Below are 14,704 nucleotides of genomic sequence, written 5' to 3' on the forward strand. Positions count from 1 at the left end.
ATAGAATAATTAAATAACATTGTTCTAGTTGAACCACTGCCACTGATAACAGTTTCTCAGCTTCCGGAGAGGGAGAAGGGGAAGCTTGTATTCTTTAGTGGATCTGTGTTTGTCTCTGCTGGAAGGAAAATGAAGCTAAAGTAATTATTCTGCTGTGGATTTCCCCCCTGCTTTTCTAGTTTCTAACATTGTTTTAAACTCTCTGTCTTAGATGCCAAAAGTCCAGTACAAGTCCAACTGTAAGCCGTCCACATTTGCCTACCCCCCACCTCTTGAGGTACCAAAGGAAAAGGAGAAAGAAAAGGTATTTGAGCTGGCTTTCTGTGTAAAGACTAACCTCTTCTCCCTCCTAGTATAAACATTGACTTTGGTGGTACTACTAGGGAATCTAAAGAGCAAAGGAAAAATTGGCAGGTGCTTAGTCTCCAAAAGAAAATTCTAGGTAAATTTTCCTGCTGTGCCTGGGACTGTTGATGATTGTGGCATACAAGTGCTTTGCTACTGAATTGCTGCAACCTCCCTTGTCTGAAGTGGTCAAGCAGAAGTATTGAATAAAAAAACTGCTTTCCATCCCCTACAGACTTGTATGTGCAGCACCCAGCACAGCAGGGTCTGTTCTGTGACTTGAGCTCCAAACTGCTGCTCCAGTGCAACCATTGAAAATATTAGGTGAGACATTTCTCAAATAGTCCCATATGGAAGGAGCAGTGGGCCCATGTGCTAGAATAATTGCTGTCAGTTCCATAGATTGCAGAAAGGTGAGTGTGGCACTGAGAATATCTCGGTATTGAAAAGGAGAAGATGAGACCTGTGGGGTCACAAGTGGGACAATAGTGGAAGCAATTTGTCTCCTGGAACAGGATGGTAAAAGCTGTTGAGCAGAGCACGGCAGCAGGCAGAGCAGCCCTTAGGGAACAATTGTGGAGTAATGGAGACCTCAGGCATGTCATGCTGATGAACAACATGGTGTGAAAACTGTAAAACATCTTACCAGAACTGACTGCTGGACAGGACAGATTTCCAGGCCACCAAGGAATCCAGAAATTAACCCTGATGAAAGGCAAAGCTCACTGCTTATAGCTGTTTTCTTGCCTTTGAATAGGATGTGAATTGGACAAATCTTTTTTCTTTAAACTTCCCTGGCCAAAAGTTAAAATGTGCTAAGAGCCCACATTTATTCTCACCAGCAACATGACAAATGCTTGTTTCCTGACCCTCTCAGAAAGTTTCTGCCATTTGTTCCCAAAAAACTCCAACCTGGTGGGCTGAAACTCAGTATACTGTGTTGGGTCACACTGAATGCCTCATCTGTTGCCATATCCAGGTTTCCACTGCTGTGCTGTCCATCACTGCAAAAGCCAAGAAGAAGGAGAAGGAAAAGGAGAAAGAGAAGAAAGAAGAGGAAAAGATGGAAGTGGTGGGTGCACACATTGAATTTTAAATGTCTTCTTCCCCCTCCCTCCCACCCTTATAAATGTGGAAGGTGTGTCAGGAAAGTTGACACACACTTATCTCTGTCCTCTTGCAACCTGTGTTATGAGCAAAGCACTGACACACATTGCTGCAGACACTGGTGAGCACCTTTAGTCTGTGTGTGCACTGTTAAAAGCAAGAGGTGCTATTAATTTTGAATCTGTTATTTCTGACAAATAAATCTTCCTCAGTGTTGTTAAGTAACTGACTTCCTGAATGGCAGAAGCTTGTTTTGACAGGTTTATGTGCCTTTAACTGCATAAACCTTATGAGTATTATTTCATGAACTGCTGGTTTTAGACTCAGAGGAATCTTCTCTCTTATCCAAGTAATTTTCTTACTAATGCAGAAAAGGCTTAGTAATTTTGCATCCTTGGGACCTCTGACTTTTTAAAAAGGAGTGTTGTAGCAGTTGCTTGATTGTGTCTAATTCACCTTGAGAGCACTGAAGAGTTTAAACATTCTGGTTTTCCACATGCTTAACCTCCTATTCTGAAACAGTCACCTTTTTGGCAGCAGTCTCTTACATGCTTTGCCCATCCATCAAAATGCCAAACATTTATCCACACCCAGCTCAGAACCAGCTGAGGTTTGAGCACAGGTTCCATAAGCTACTCAGTAGTTATGGTGATTGCTTTGGTCCTCTAATGATTTCTTTCAGCTCACAGACCTGACACAGGAAGTTGTCATCCTCATCTGTGAATAATGTGTTATCCTGGAGCAAGCTGAGTAATGGAGAAATGGATTTTTGGTGGTTGCTGTATTTCGGAAAACATACGGCAGCTAAATTTCTTGTAGTACTGACAAAAGACCCTTTCAATTGTGCCCTGCTCATAAATGGAAATATTCCAAGGACAACTGTAAGCTGAAAGTGCATTGTGGACCCATAGAATTCTTTAGGTTTGAAAGACCTCTAAGTCCAACTTGACCCCAGAAATGCCAAGGTCACCACCAAACCATGTCCCCAAGAGTCATATCTACACATCTTCTAAATACCACCAAAGATAGTGACTCCACCACTCCCCTGGGCAGCCTCTTCAAGTGCTTGACAACCTTTTTGAAGAAGAAATTCTTGTTAATATCCCACGTAAACCTCCCCTGGCACAACCTGAGGTCATTTCTTCTTGTCCTGTGTCTTGTTACCAGGGGGAATGACCCCCACTTATCTCCACCCCCTGTCAGGGAGTCAGACAGTGATAAGGTCCCCATTGAGCCTTCTCTTCTCCAGGCTGAGCCCCTCCAGCTCCTTCAGATGCTCCTCACAGGTCTGGTGCCCCAGTTCTGTTGCCCTTTTCTGGACACACTCCAGCACCTCAATGTCTGTCTTGTAGTGAGGGGCACAAAACTGGACACAGGGTTCAAGGTGTGACCTCACCAGTCCCAAGCACAGGGACAGTCCCTGCCCTGGTCCTGCTGTGCACACTGCTGCTGACACAACCCACAATGCCACTGACTTTCTTGGCCACCTGAGCACGTGCTGCCCCATGTTCAGCCACTGGCAACCGCCAGGTGCTTTCCCTTTTGGCCTCTTTAATTTAAATTTTAGTCTAACAAACCCCACATCTAATGTGGCATTAGATCAAATGTTTGTATGTAAAATAACCTTCCCAGACCTACATAGGTGTGATCACATTGTAGGCACTGAATGTCATGCAGCTGGCCCAGAAAATTCATTATCTCACACATACAAGGTATTATCTCTGGGTTTTGGTTTTGTTCTCCTTTGTCAAGTTTCCTTGTCACCAAACATTGCCTTTTCTTTGAATTATTCTTACAGTTCTATGTAGTAAGCAAAATGTGCTGAATAGATGCATATTTCTTCTAAAATTGCTACAACCTACATTTAAGTGCAGGTATTGAGAGGAAGCAGTATATTAGAAGGGGTTCACATGTTGTCTCTGTGTGTAGCCAGATTTTTGAAAAGTTTATTTGGCTGAATCGAGCAGAAAAGCAAGGATTGCAAACAGGGAGCTTGCTGCCACCTGCTGTGTTTGAGTTGAGTGTTTTGCCACTGTCCTAATGTTTTAGAGGTATCATTGCTTTCATGTTTCCCTCTTATTCCTGTTATGTGACTAGTAATCCATAGCTTCCAAGGGATCTGCAGAGCAATGAGCAGCTGCTGTGCCAGAGAAAGTCCTGTCTGCTGTTACAGGACATGCCATGCATTCAGTGGTGTTCCCAATAGTTTCCTGTTGGTTGTTCCCATCTTTTCTGTTTTGTTTTTTTTTTTTTGTTTGCTACTCAAATGTTTCTGAGCAAGAGGGAATAAATGACCCACCTTTTGAAGTATGTAAAGGATAGTGGTTTTTTCCTTCTGCTTTTTGCCTCTAACTGCTGAGTCATTGACAAGGGAGGGATTCACTGTAATTCCCATGCGAGTTGCTGAGGTCAAGTCATTTTGGGTGAACTGCTGTCACTGCCAGTACTGTGAAATGTCAGTGACAGCTTTATAGCTGTAAAAATACAAGGGCAGCTTTTGGCAATTTTCATATGCTCAGTAATGATATTAAAGAATCTTCAATTGTGACAAAAAGTGGTGAGTGAGTTTACAGAAAAGGTAGGAGAAAGGGAAGCAGAGGTTAAACTGTTCCACTGCTACCTCTTGCTGAACTTGCTTTCATCTGCAGCTGAGAGTGAGCCATTGCCTTGTCAAGAGCACTTAGATCCACGCTGGCATTTTCTGTGCCAGCTGATAGATAAATATTAGCATGTTCCTCAGCAAAAGAATGGTTTCTCACCACACTGTGGATTGCTGCCTGACTGTACATTGCCCTGCTGAACTGTGAAAGGTTAGAGGCTGCTGCTGAAATCATGTTGATCTTTTCTTCTCCCTCCACAGGATGAGAATGAAAAGAAGGATGAAAAAGAAAAGAAAAAAGAGCCTGAACCCAACTTCCAGCTTTTGGACAACCCAGCCAGAGTCATGCCTGCTCAGCTCAAAGTTCTCACTATGACAGAGAGCTGCCGGTACCAGCCTTTCAAACCAGTAAGTGTCACCTTCCCAGTCCATGTGCTTGGCAGAGCATTCCCAGGGCTGGGCTTGTGTGTAAGGCCCAGAAGTTCTGTGTGTACATGAGAACTCACAGCTGGTGCAGCACTGGAATATGTTGCAGAGATTTTCAGCTTTGCTGTCGACATATTTCCTTTTTTAATGTCCCTCTTTGCAAATGGTCACAGGCAGTTCTAGTTGGGAGAGCATCACAGCTGCTGCAAACCTTTTCACCATGCCAATGCTGCTTTATTTTTCTTCCTCCTTGTACCTGTGTCAAATGTGCAGCATGAAAATCAGACATACTCTGTGTATTAATGACATTGTTGGAAACAATTTTGAAACATCACGACTGAGCCATGATCTTTAAATTGGGCTGAGAAGTTGTACAGGTTCAGTGTTAAAGCAGTGAAATACATCAGGACTTGTGCTGGAGCTTTATTACCCTGCAGTGGGATTTACACCTACATGAAGGGCTTTTTTCATTGAATGTACTTACTATTGAGTTACATCTGGCTTTAGAAAAGTTCCTTCAGCTCCTATAAACATAGAGAAGAGAGAGCATGGGATTGTCAGATGGAGAATGAAGAAGATCTTTTAGCACTCAGCCCAAGGGGTAACTAACTTCTGTGAGATGCTCAGATGTATTGCAAATCTGATAAGCTGGCTCCTGAACTGTTAATCTCCTGAGTCAAAGTCTTCTGCCTTTTATTTTTTGTTCAAGAAATAACATGCTTGATTTAACCTCATTTCCAGGATTACACATGGGAAAATGGTGTTCAGTAGTAGTAATACTTTTTCCTGGAAAATAGTAATGTTTTTAATAAATGGATTTCCTGGAATTCCATCAGCACATTGGAATTCTCTGTGTGCTGTTCGCTTTTGAAACATCTCCTTTAGCAAAGCAGTGGGAGGATTTTTTAGTTTCTGCCCTTTAAAACGAGGTGACCCAACTTCTGTTTGGATTGGGAAGATCTGCTGTGTGTTCTAATAAGTGTCCACTCACTGAAATGTGTCTGTTTGCTTCAATTTCAAAAGAAGCTGAGTCCTTCGTGAGGGAGTTCAGTTTCCTGCCTTCAAGCCCCATAAATAGGTTTTGAAGAGAAGAGAACAGTGCAGTTTTTGCTGAAATTAGGGTGTGTAACCAAGGAGCCTCTTGGAATGGAGCCGTTCTGGACCTTTGCTCTGCTTTGGGGAAGGCCAGAGTAAAAGACCTCTTTGAAATGCTGTTTATAGCCCAGAATCCTGCTGTGGCCAAAGCCCTGGTCCCAGCCAGGCGTGACACAGCACTGCCTCTTTCGCCTCGTGTTTCACTCCCGGAGGTGCTGCAGCCTGCCCACGTGTTTGGTTGTGATCTTTGTAATGAATTCCCCTTTGGTTTTGTGACGTTCTGCTAATAGGATTCATCATTCTGTGGAAACTAGTGATCAGATTAGTCTCTGTTTCAGAGAATCTCCTGGGAGGCAGCTACACAGAGAGGCTTCACTAAGTATTGTAAACCTGAAAAGATGAGCCTTATAAAGCAATTACAGTTCAATTAGTTTTCATGTGGAAAGCCCCAGACTGGAAATGGGGTAAAGCTGTGAATTCAGATGTCACTTTCTGTTGAACTGATACCTATATAGAAGAAATATAAAAAGTAGCCTGGATAGACTCTGCCTGTTCCATGTCCTGATCAGACAGAGATCCAGGTGAGTGTCAGATGCTTTGCTCTCTGAAACTCATTCTTGCTGAGGAGTCTCATATGGCATAGGATAGACTCTGTGGCCACAAACACTCCACCATGAGGCAGAGGCAAGCAGCTCTAAATGCTCATGGCACTTGTCTTGCAGCTTTCCATTGGAGGCATCATCATCCTGAAGGACACCAGTGAGGATATGGAGGAGCTGGTTGAACCTGTGGCAGCTCATGGTCCGAAGATTGAGGAAGAGGAGCAAGAACCTGAACCACCAGAGCCCTTTGAGTACATTGATGATTAAGGCCTGAGGTATAGTGTAGTGTGTAGAGTCTTCTTTTTAAATCCCAATGAAGGAAAAGCCTCTTTGTACCAACTGAAGCAGTTACCAGCACTCAGCACTCTTGGTTTAGCTCTTTGACAGCTTCTGTGGCAGATTTAGAAAAAAGCTCTGTCCTAATTCTAAGAGTTTGGCAGCTTAGAAATCCACAAATTCATTCTTTTTGCTCAGGCCTGACCCAGTTGTACTGGATCTGCTCTCTAATCTGGCAGGCTTAACTGCTCTTGAGTAGGGCCTGGCTGGGCAGAGAGCAGTGCAGGGGTCACAGGGACAAGTCAGCTTCTGAAAGATGGTCCCAGAGGGGCAAATAGTTTACATAACAAAGTTGACATCTACTTGACCTCAGGGTGCCAGGATTTGTCAAAACAGAACTACTGTTCTGCTTCCTGGAGTTGCCTTGTCTCCCCAGCAGTTCTTAGCAGAATTTAAAGACACTTTAGTCATGGGCTCTGAATGCTAGTAGTAGATCTGTTTCAGGCAATAAATGGTGCAGTTCTCAGGTTCCTTGGTTAAACTGCCTGAATGGATGTGCAAGTTTCTCACTGAGAGGCAGAAATCCAGTTGCTTTATTTCCAAATATGGGCTGGCGTGTCTCAGGGCTCCCAGGAGCAGAGATTATGCACTTGAATTGGTGGATGGGTAGGGAAAAAAACTCCTTGCTAAAAACTATAAATGTTGTGTCAGTGACAGGCTCGGGTGAGTGTGTGTGACCCACCACAAGAAGCCTTAATTAAATGCATTTGATTTTCTGGTTTCTCTCTCTCCCTCCTCCAGGGTCATGTCATCTAAAGAAGACACTATGCTTGATATCAGAAAGACAGGCATGAAGACCTTCCTATTGAGATCTGATGTTCAGTGCATGCAGCCCCAATCTGTGCTGAGCTGAAGCTGATAGTCCGTGTTTTATGGCTGAAGAACAGATATATGCTATTTAGTGTACTCTTTCACAAAACCTTGTTTTCAAATAAATATATTAAAAGCTCTTGACATAAAACTTGCTTAAACCAAAAAAAAAAAAAAAAAAAAAAGAGAAGCTAACAACTTTTGCTCTCCCCAAATGTTAAAAACTAAACTCAAGTTGTGCATCTTTGTCCAGCAGAGCTTGATTGACTCCTCTGTACAATTATCAGGATCTGTGCACACCTCTGCACTTGTTGAGGATGAGCAAGGTCACAACTGCAGCCTGGCCCAGCCATAGCATTGATGCCACAGAGGGCAGGTCTCTGCTTGCCAGCAGCTGCACAGATGAGGTTTGCTTCCAGATTCCCTCTGTGATCTTTCCCCTTGCTTATCCTGGTATTCATGTGATGTTGTGGGGCTGACAGAAGGGCTCTGGTTGTTAATGATGGGGAAAGAGGGGCATGTTTCTCCTTGTTTCACAGAAACCCTTTTCTTTTGTGTGTGTGCTTTCACCAAATATGAGCAAAACAGCTGATCTAGCAGGTTACACTGCAGGCCTAGATGGAGTGGACCCAGACATGTAACTTGTCACACTGATGTGTTTCATTAGCTAAGGGGGAATTTTAGTCAAGGATATGGAATGAGGAGCAGTCAGAAGGAAAGAATGGTGCTCCACCATTCACTATCCAGCTGGCCCTTCACCTTTTGGGCTGTAACACTTCAAAGGGTGTCTCAGCAGCAAGCCAGGGACTGCAGCCCTGGTCTGCTGCCAGCAAATGCTGGGTGAAGCTCCATTATTGGAAACAGCATGTAAATGGAATGAGGTTTTTATTGCATCTGTGTGTGGGGAGAGTATTTTATCCACATGAACATACCACCATCTCACATGCATTGGTAATAATGGAAGATAAATCTTGCATGTAGTGCTTGGGAGCTTCTCCAGCAGATGGCTTATTTTTTTTGAAAGCTACTATAGCAATGGGATAGTCTGCCTTTGTTCTCTGCAAAGCTAAGGAATACTGAGAGAGATGTGGGACTGAAAGCCATTTTTGCATCCTAGGCTTCAGGCAGAAGTCCCTCAAGTTGAAATGTTTCAGGTTACTGGTTAGAGCTTGCAGTTCTCAGCATCATCCAGATCTGTTCTCCAATGGAGTGGAGCCAGGAATGGAGCCAAGAACCTGAAATGGCTACAGACAATGTTACTGTCAGTAAACCTGGAAACAAAGAGGGAAGCACTGCTTCAATCCCGTGGTCAAAGACTTGGTATTGTGGTGTAAGAAACAGAAGCTGGACAAATGTACATTGGTGAGTCTTCTGGTGCTGCAATTCCTTCCCTTTGAATGGATACCTGTATCCCTTACTCCAGCATGTTCTGCCAATGCCAACCAATAATGGTGTGTGATGTCTTTCAGGTAATTTGTTAGTAATGCCTTGTGTTGTAAAATACTGTGGAGAGGGAAAGACACTGGGAGGAGAAAACTCCTCATTTCAGGCTGTTCAGCAACCTGCCAGAGGCCAGATATTGCTAGAGGATTTCTATGGTCCAAGTAGAAATGCTGGGAACATCTGGCTCAGAAGGACCTAAAGTCCTGCATTGGTGCTTTGGCCAAGCTGTGAACAATGCTGCTTTTCATGGGACTTTTGGCCACACTTTTCTAATTGCAGCACATTTTTCAGGGTAATCCAAACATACCTGATGCTTGCTGCAGGTCGTCAGTGAGGCTGTGTAAATCTGTGTGTGCAGAGCAGCTCCCACCATGGCACTGGGTATGCTTGGGGCACCATGGAGGAGGACTCCTGATTCTTGCTAAATTATTCTCTTGTGCTTGTAAGATCCCTACTGCTCTGGCAGTGATGTTTCCCCAGAGCTCCCTTAGGATAAGCAAATGTCAAAACCTCAGTCGCAGACTGATTTCTGAGCTGCTGTTCTGGGGCCATGAGGTAAGGTTACACACACAGATTTTTAGAGGAGATTTTGGTGACTGTGGAAGGAAAAGGCCATGTGTGCCAGACTGGGGACAGCAGGAGGGAACTGGGAATTGGCCTGTCCTCATTCCCCATCTCTGTCACTCTGTGGTTTCTTCTCTCACTGTGTAAAGGATTGAGAGCACTCATAGAAAAGCATCCACTGTTTTTGTTTTCTCCTTCAGCTGCTGTTTTTTTCCTCCTGGGACAGGAAGATGCTGGTCTGTGTCTCATGAGACACGTGTGTAACTCAGGCTGTTTCCTCACAGGACAGTGCTCAAAAGACTCCAGACAGGACTAGAAATGCTCCTACAGAGTTCTTTTGAGAGTTTGTGTTACAAAACATGTCCAGATTATAGAAGGATCCCATACATGCAATTTTTTTTTTTAATCTCTACATAATCCCTCAGTTTACTGATCAGGCTGCTGAGGGTGCTGCTCTGTGACCACTTGAGGTCATGTGGTGCCTGAATGAGGTGCTGAGCTTTGCTCAATTTCCAGGGTGCCACTTGGGAAATTTGGAAATGGTCGACCTGTGAGAGTTGAAAACAATACAAAGAGGCTTATATAACCCTAAGGGGGTTCTAGTAAATCTCTAGGAAGAGTCTAGGAATGTTCTGGAGATACAACAGGAAACCTCCAGAAAGACTAGAGCAATATCAATGAAATGGCCAGTCAATCTCCAGAAATCTTCTGGAAAGGTGCTAGAAAACCTCTGAGAAGGCTCTGGAACCCTGTGGGATCCTGCCCTCATGCTAAGGGGTCTGACCAGTTTCTCTCAGGCAGATGAAAGCCAATAACAGCAGGACTGGCTCAGTGCTTTGAATAATGTCATTTGTTTCAGTGACTCATTAGTGCTGAGGAAGTGCTGCTCTCCTGGGCCTGTCTGGGGATGCTGCAGAGGGACCCACCCTGATTGTTTGTCAGGGGCTAATTGGACCTAAACACTCCTGACTTTGCCAGAGGGAGAGGCGGGGGTGTCAGGAAGCTGCTTCTGTCCCTCCTGACTAATGGGTTTCATCTCAATTAACCCTAGTGCAAATTAAATCACTTCTAAAGTATTCTGCTCTGACAGATCCCAGAGTCCCTCCAGGAGGCCCTGGACATTTCCTTAACCTCCCTTTTCCACTCCTTAACTCGGGCAAGCCCCCTGCTTGGCACCATGCTGGGACTGAAGTGGTGGTGGAGATGTTGGAGGTAAAGCTCCCAATGCAAGAGGTCTTCAAGGAGGGGGCTGAGAGCCCCAAGCCCCCCAGCAGTGCTGTTCCTCCCCTGCAGGCATTCAGTGGCCTCATCCTCTCACCTCTCCCCATCACCCTCCCTTACTCTCCCCTTCCTTCCCCTTCCAGGGCCAGGAAAAGCTCTTCCTCCTTGTCTTTCAGAGAGAAGGGTGGGCACTGCTGATAATAATGATGATGTTGGCCATTTATCTCCTGCATCCTGGCAGCTCCACCCTCACCCCTGCCAGATGCCAGCCAGCCCCAGGCTCTTCCCTTGCTTGCTGCTCTTGGCATTGGTGATGGGTTGGGTTTTCAGCCCAGCTCTGGGCCACCTTGAGCCTGCAGCAGTGGCAGGATGGGAGAGCTGGTAATCATGAACATTTCAGAACTGTGAAAGCCTTGCGTGGTTTGCTTGTAACCTCTGATGGGACCAATGGGCCTGAAGGCCCTCAGCCAAGGGCGCTGATCTTTGCCCAGGTGGTTTTATGTGGAAGCAAGGGTCTTTGCTCCCTCAGGGAAAGAAACTGCTGGGGCAGACCCGGTTCAATGTGTTCCTCCAGCACTTGTGGGATTAGCCTGGCCCATGCTCTGTGTCTTGGGAGGAGATGCTGCCCCAGCCTCTGGAACTGGCTTGACTTGGCCTCTGAAATCCTGTTCTGTGGGCAAATGTTCCAGCTGGCAGCAGCCCAGATCTGGAGTTTAGTTTTGAGCTCTATACTCCAGTTTCTGGCATTGGTTGCACAGCTAAAGCTCTGGGTTTTGCTTAGAAGAAATACCTGTGCAGGTGCTCAGGTGAGCCATCAGTGTCTTTGCCACTGGGGAATCAGTGTCACCCACATATGGCAGAGAGGTGACTCAAGACCATAATCCCAGACATCTCTGCCCAGTGCACTTATTCTGATGGGCCCTGCTGCCTGACAGGGTTTGGTTCAGCAATGTGTATGTCTGGGCTTTTTTCTTTGTGTTTGCAGAGCATGAGCAGAAAATGGGCACAGGAGGGTCTACCCAGTAAGGGTCCAGGTGAAGCAGGTCCTGGGGAGCAGGGCAGAGTGCTTAGGGGGACACCCTGGGCTCGCTGCCTGCTGCCTGGTGCAGGGTTGGCCAAGGGGAAGGACAGTCGTTTGGTGGCAACAGCATCCCTGGCCAAGGGTATAAATAGCTGCTCTGGTGACCCAGGGAAGAATGGCTGCACAGGCAAAGTTAATTGTCAGCACAAATTATGGGGACATTGCTCCTCCCAAGATAACCTGTAAGGGATGAAGCATGAACAAATGTTCCCCTTCAGAGTGAAGGAAAAAGGGCCTGAAATATTGGTGCAGTGTCTTTGTTCTCAGTTTTAGGGTGGCTCTCCCATTTCATTGTTTCTTTCCATTCCGTGTCAATGAGAACCAAGATGGATTAACTTTTTGTCTCCCCACCATGCCCTCCCAGAAGAGGAACTGAGATAGCTCCTGCAGGGCTGGGCAAATTCTCTGTTTAATTTAACCTCACATCAAGGTCCTTTTTATTTTTAGCTTAAGCATGAAATCTGGGCTTCAAGGGTGGACAAGAAGCAGCTGAAAAGAATTTGCTGGAAACATCTGCATTGGACAGCAGAGTTCATGGGCTCCTTCAGAGATGAAATCTGATGCTCGCTTCTCTTGCAGGCCTGGAGGTTTTGCAGTTTCCTCCTGAGTGGCTGGGCAGGCCATTGGTCTGTGTCGGTGGCAGCACCAAAGCTATGCTGGTGTGATGAGGGCAGTGAGACCAGACTGGGGATGTTTCTCCTGATGATGAAGCTCTCTGCCCTGCTGTTTCTGTGCAACCAGTTCCCAGACTATTTTGTCCATATTCTTTTTTTCTAATGGAGCATCTCTAGCTCTTCCTTTCTCCCAGCCCCCTGCCATTTTGGGCTGGATTGCCTTGCTGTGACTGGAAAGCAGCTCTCTCACACCCGAGCAGCACCTAACTGATCATACAACGCCGTCTTACAGCGCGCAGCTACCTGATGTGTGTGGGTAAAACCTGATGTTAGTGGGGAAAAGTTCATTAGCACTGTTCATTGAAAAGGCACAAAGACTCGATAAGGAGCTTGGCCAATCCTCCTCTTTGCTTTGGCAGGGCTTCCATCAGGCAAGGACTTGACAGACAGCGCCACAGCCGGGCTCAGCCTCCTCCCGTTCCGCTCGCTCTCTGCAAAGCTCCGCCCTCCTCTCCCGACATCTCCTTCAGACGAAACTTCCAAGCGGGAAGGCTTTTCCCGGCCCAAGGCGGAGCGGGGCGACAAGAGCCCCGGTTGAGGCCGTTCGTCATTTCCAGACCCGAACCGCCCCCAGAGCCCCCGCAGCCACCTCAGGCCGCCGCTGCAGCTCCGCCGCCGCGCCACGGGGGGCGCTGTCCGCTCCACCGCCGCGGGCACGCCCCCGCCGCGTGACGCGCCAGTCCCGGGTGGCGATTGGCTGAGAGCGGTCACGTGCGCGGGACGCGGCGCGGGGGCGGGGCCGCGGTTGCCGGGGCGACACCGGCGGCGGCTGAGGTGAGATTGGGACAGGTGGGAATGCGGGACGGGGGAATGGGGGACAGGGGGAATGGGACACCTGGGAATGGGGGACAAGAGGGATTGGACACGTAGGAATGAGGAACGGGGGGAATGGGACACGTGGGAATGAGGGACGGGGGGAATGGGACACGTGGGAATGGGGGACGGGGGGAATGGGACACGTGGGAATGGGGGACAGGGGGAATGGGGAACAGGGAGGAATGGAGGAGAGGGAGTAATTGGACACGTGGGAATGGGCGGGTGGGAGTGGGGGATAGGGAGGATTGTGGCAGGGGAAGTTGAGGGACAGGGTGGATTGGGGTGGGACTGGGGCAAGGCAGAATGTGGTGCAGGAGGGGCTGGGACACGGAGTATGGGAGGCAGTGGGATGTGGTGCAGGTGAGAGTGGGGCAGGTTGACCGTGGGCTCCTGTGTATGTCTGTCTGTCTGTGTCTCTGTCTGTCTGTCTGTGTCTCTCCTCATGCCCTCTGGAGGTGCCGTGGCTGATGGGCTGCGCTGTGTGAGCCCTGTGCTCTGCACTAACACCCTTTCTTTGCCGTTTTCCAGCTTTATCAGCGATGAGAAGTAGCAGCAGCCATTAGCAATGGGTGATGTTTTAGCATATGAGGCCGAGTTACTTGGACTAGTGAAAGAGGTTGGTTTTCTCTCTTTATTTCTTTCCTTTTTTTTTTAATGATTCTTGCAATGCAAGATTTCTCAGTGTTTGCATTCAGAGCCAGGCATTGTAATTGAGGCCTAAATTCTGGAGCTATTTATCTGGCTGAGTGTTGCTACACTCTGAAATTGTGCTGACTTCTGTCATGCCCTGTCAGTTCAAAAGGCTCAATGTCCATTAAATGCAGCAATAAATTTTCTTCTTTGGTTGAATGAAATTACTGGCTAAACCAAGAGACATCATTCTTTGAGAGATGGTGTTTCAGTTGTCTCTAGGATGCAGGAGGAAATTGAGAGATGGTGTTTTCCTGCCATGAAGTATCAGTTCTTGGTTTATCACTTTGCAGTCTTTGGCATTTGTGAACCATCCTGCAGAGAAACTTTGGCATTTCACGGGCCATTCATTGAAGCATTAATCACTTAAAAAAGGATTAATCATTTACTGAAGCAATAATCATCTAACAAATGTTGTTCCTCTATGTTTTTATCTTGCAGTACTTGGATTTTGCCGGATTTCAAGAAACAGTGAAAGTATTTAAAAAGGAATGTAAAATAAAAGGGAAGCCACTGCCTAAACCAGCAAATGTTTCCTCAGAAGATTCATTGCCTGTTCAGGTAATACATCATTTGCACTTACTTTGAGTAAGAATGAAAACTGAGGTCTCTATCCACCCTGTGAGTTATTACAATGGTGAATTGTCTGAACAGATTCTTGATTATTTGAAGAAATCTCCTGTTAGTCTTCTTCCAGCACAAGAACCCTCAAGTTTTGGGTTGGGGTTATTTTTTTTCACAACTGCAGTCATTTTGAACTCAAGGCACTAGTTTTGATTTACACTACTTTAAGTTTTTACTGATATGCTTGAATATATGGGCTTTACTTCTTGTATTGATGGTTGATTCAGGCTCTCAGAGTTACTAAAGATAAGTGAAGAAAGAATATTTGGGT

At 46.3% G+C, this 14,704-nt stretch overlaps 2 protein-coding genes across 4 annotated transcripts in view; both read left to right on the plus strand.

Annotated features, from left to right (window-relative positions):
* Nucleotides 1-7,471, plus strand: part of PSMD1 (proteasome 26S subunit, non-ATPase 1) — a 65,637-nt gene extending 58,166 nt beyond the window's left edge. Inside the window, exons 21-25 of the mRNA XM_063167101.1 lie at nt 212-304; nt 1,325-1,417; nt 4,313-4,459; nt 6,295-6,449; nt 7,252-7,471. Coding sequence (XP_063023171.1) covers nt 212-304; nt 1,325-1,417; nt 4,313-4,459; nt 6,295-6,441 — 480 coding nt within the window. The 3' untranslated portion in view covers nt 6,442-6,449; nt 7,252-7,471. The remainder of the gene's footprint in view (nt 1-211; nt 305-1,324; nt 1,418-4,312; nt 4,460-6,294; nt 6,450-7,251) is intronic.
* Nucleotides 7,472-13,035: 5,564 nt separating this feature from the next.
* The window catches only part of ARMC9 (armadillo repeat containing 9), a 56,912-nt gene continuing 55,243 nt past the window's right edge, over nt 13,036-14,704 (plus strand). For 2 of the 3 annotated variants that reach the window (XM_063167104.1, XM_063167106.1), the window contains exons 1-3: nt 13,074-13,092; nt 13,648-13,735; nt 14,251-14,370. In XM_063167104.1, coding sequence (XP_063023174.1) covers nt 13,685-13,735; nt 14,251-14,370 — 171 coding nt within the window. In that variant the 5' untranslated portion in view covers nt 13,074-13,092; nt 13,648-13,684. Of the gene's footprint in view, nt 13,093-13,647; nt 13,736-14,250; nt 14,371-14,704 lie in introns of all 3 variants that reach the window. The other variant, XM_063167105.1, reaches the window with a different exon arrangement.

Source organism: Melospiza melodia, chromosome 12 (genome assembly GCF_035770615.1).
Source record: "Melospiza melodia melodia isolate bMelMel2 chromosome 12, bMelMel2.pri, whole genome shotgun sequence".
In the NCBI taxonomy this organism is placed as follows: Eukaryota; Metazoa; Chordata; class Aves; order Passeriformes; family Passerellidae; genus Melospiza; species Melospiza melodia.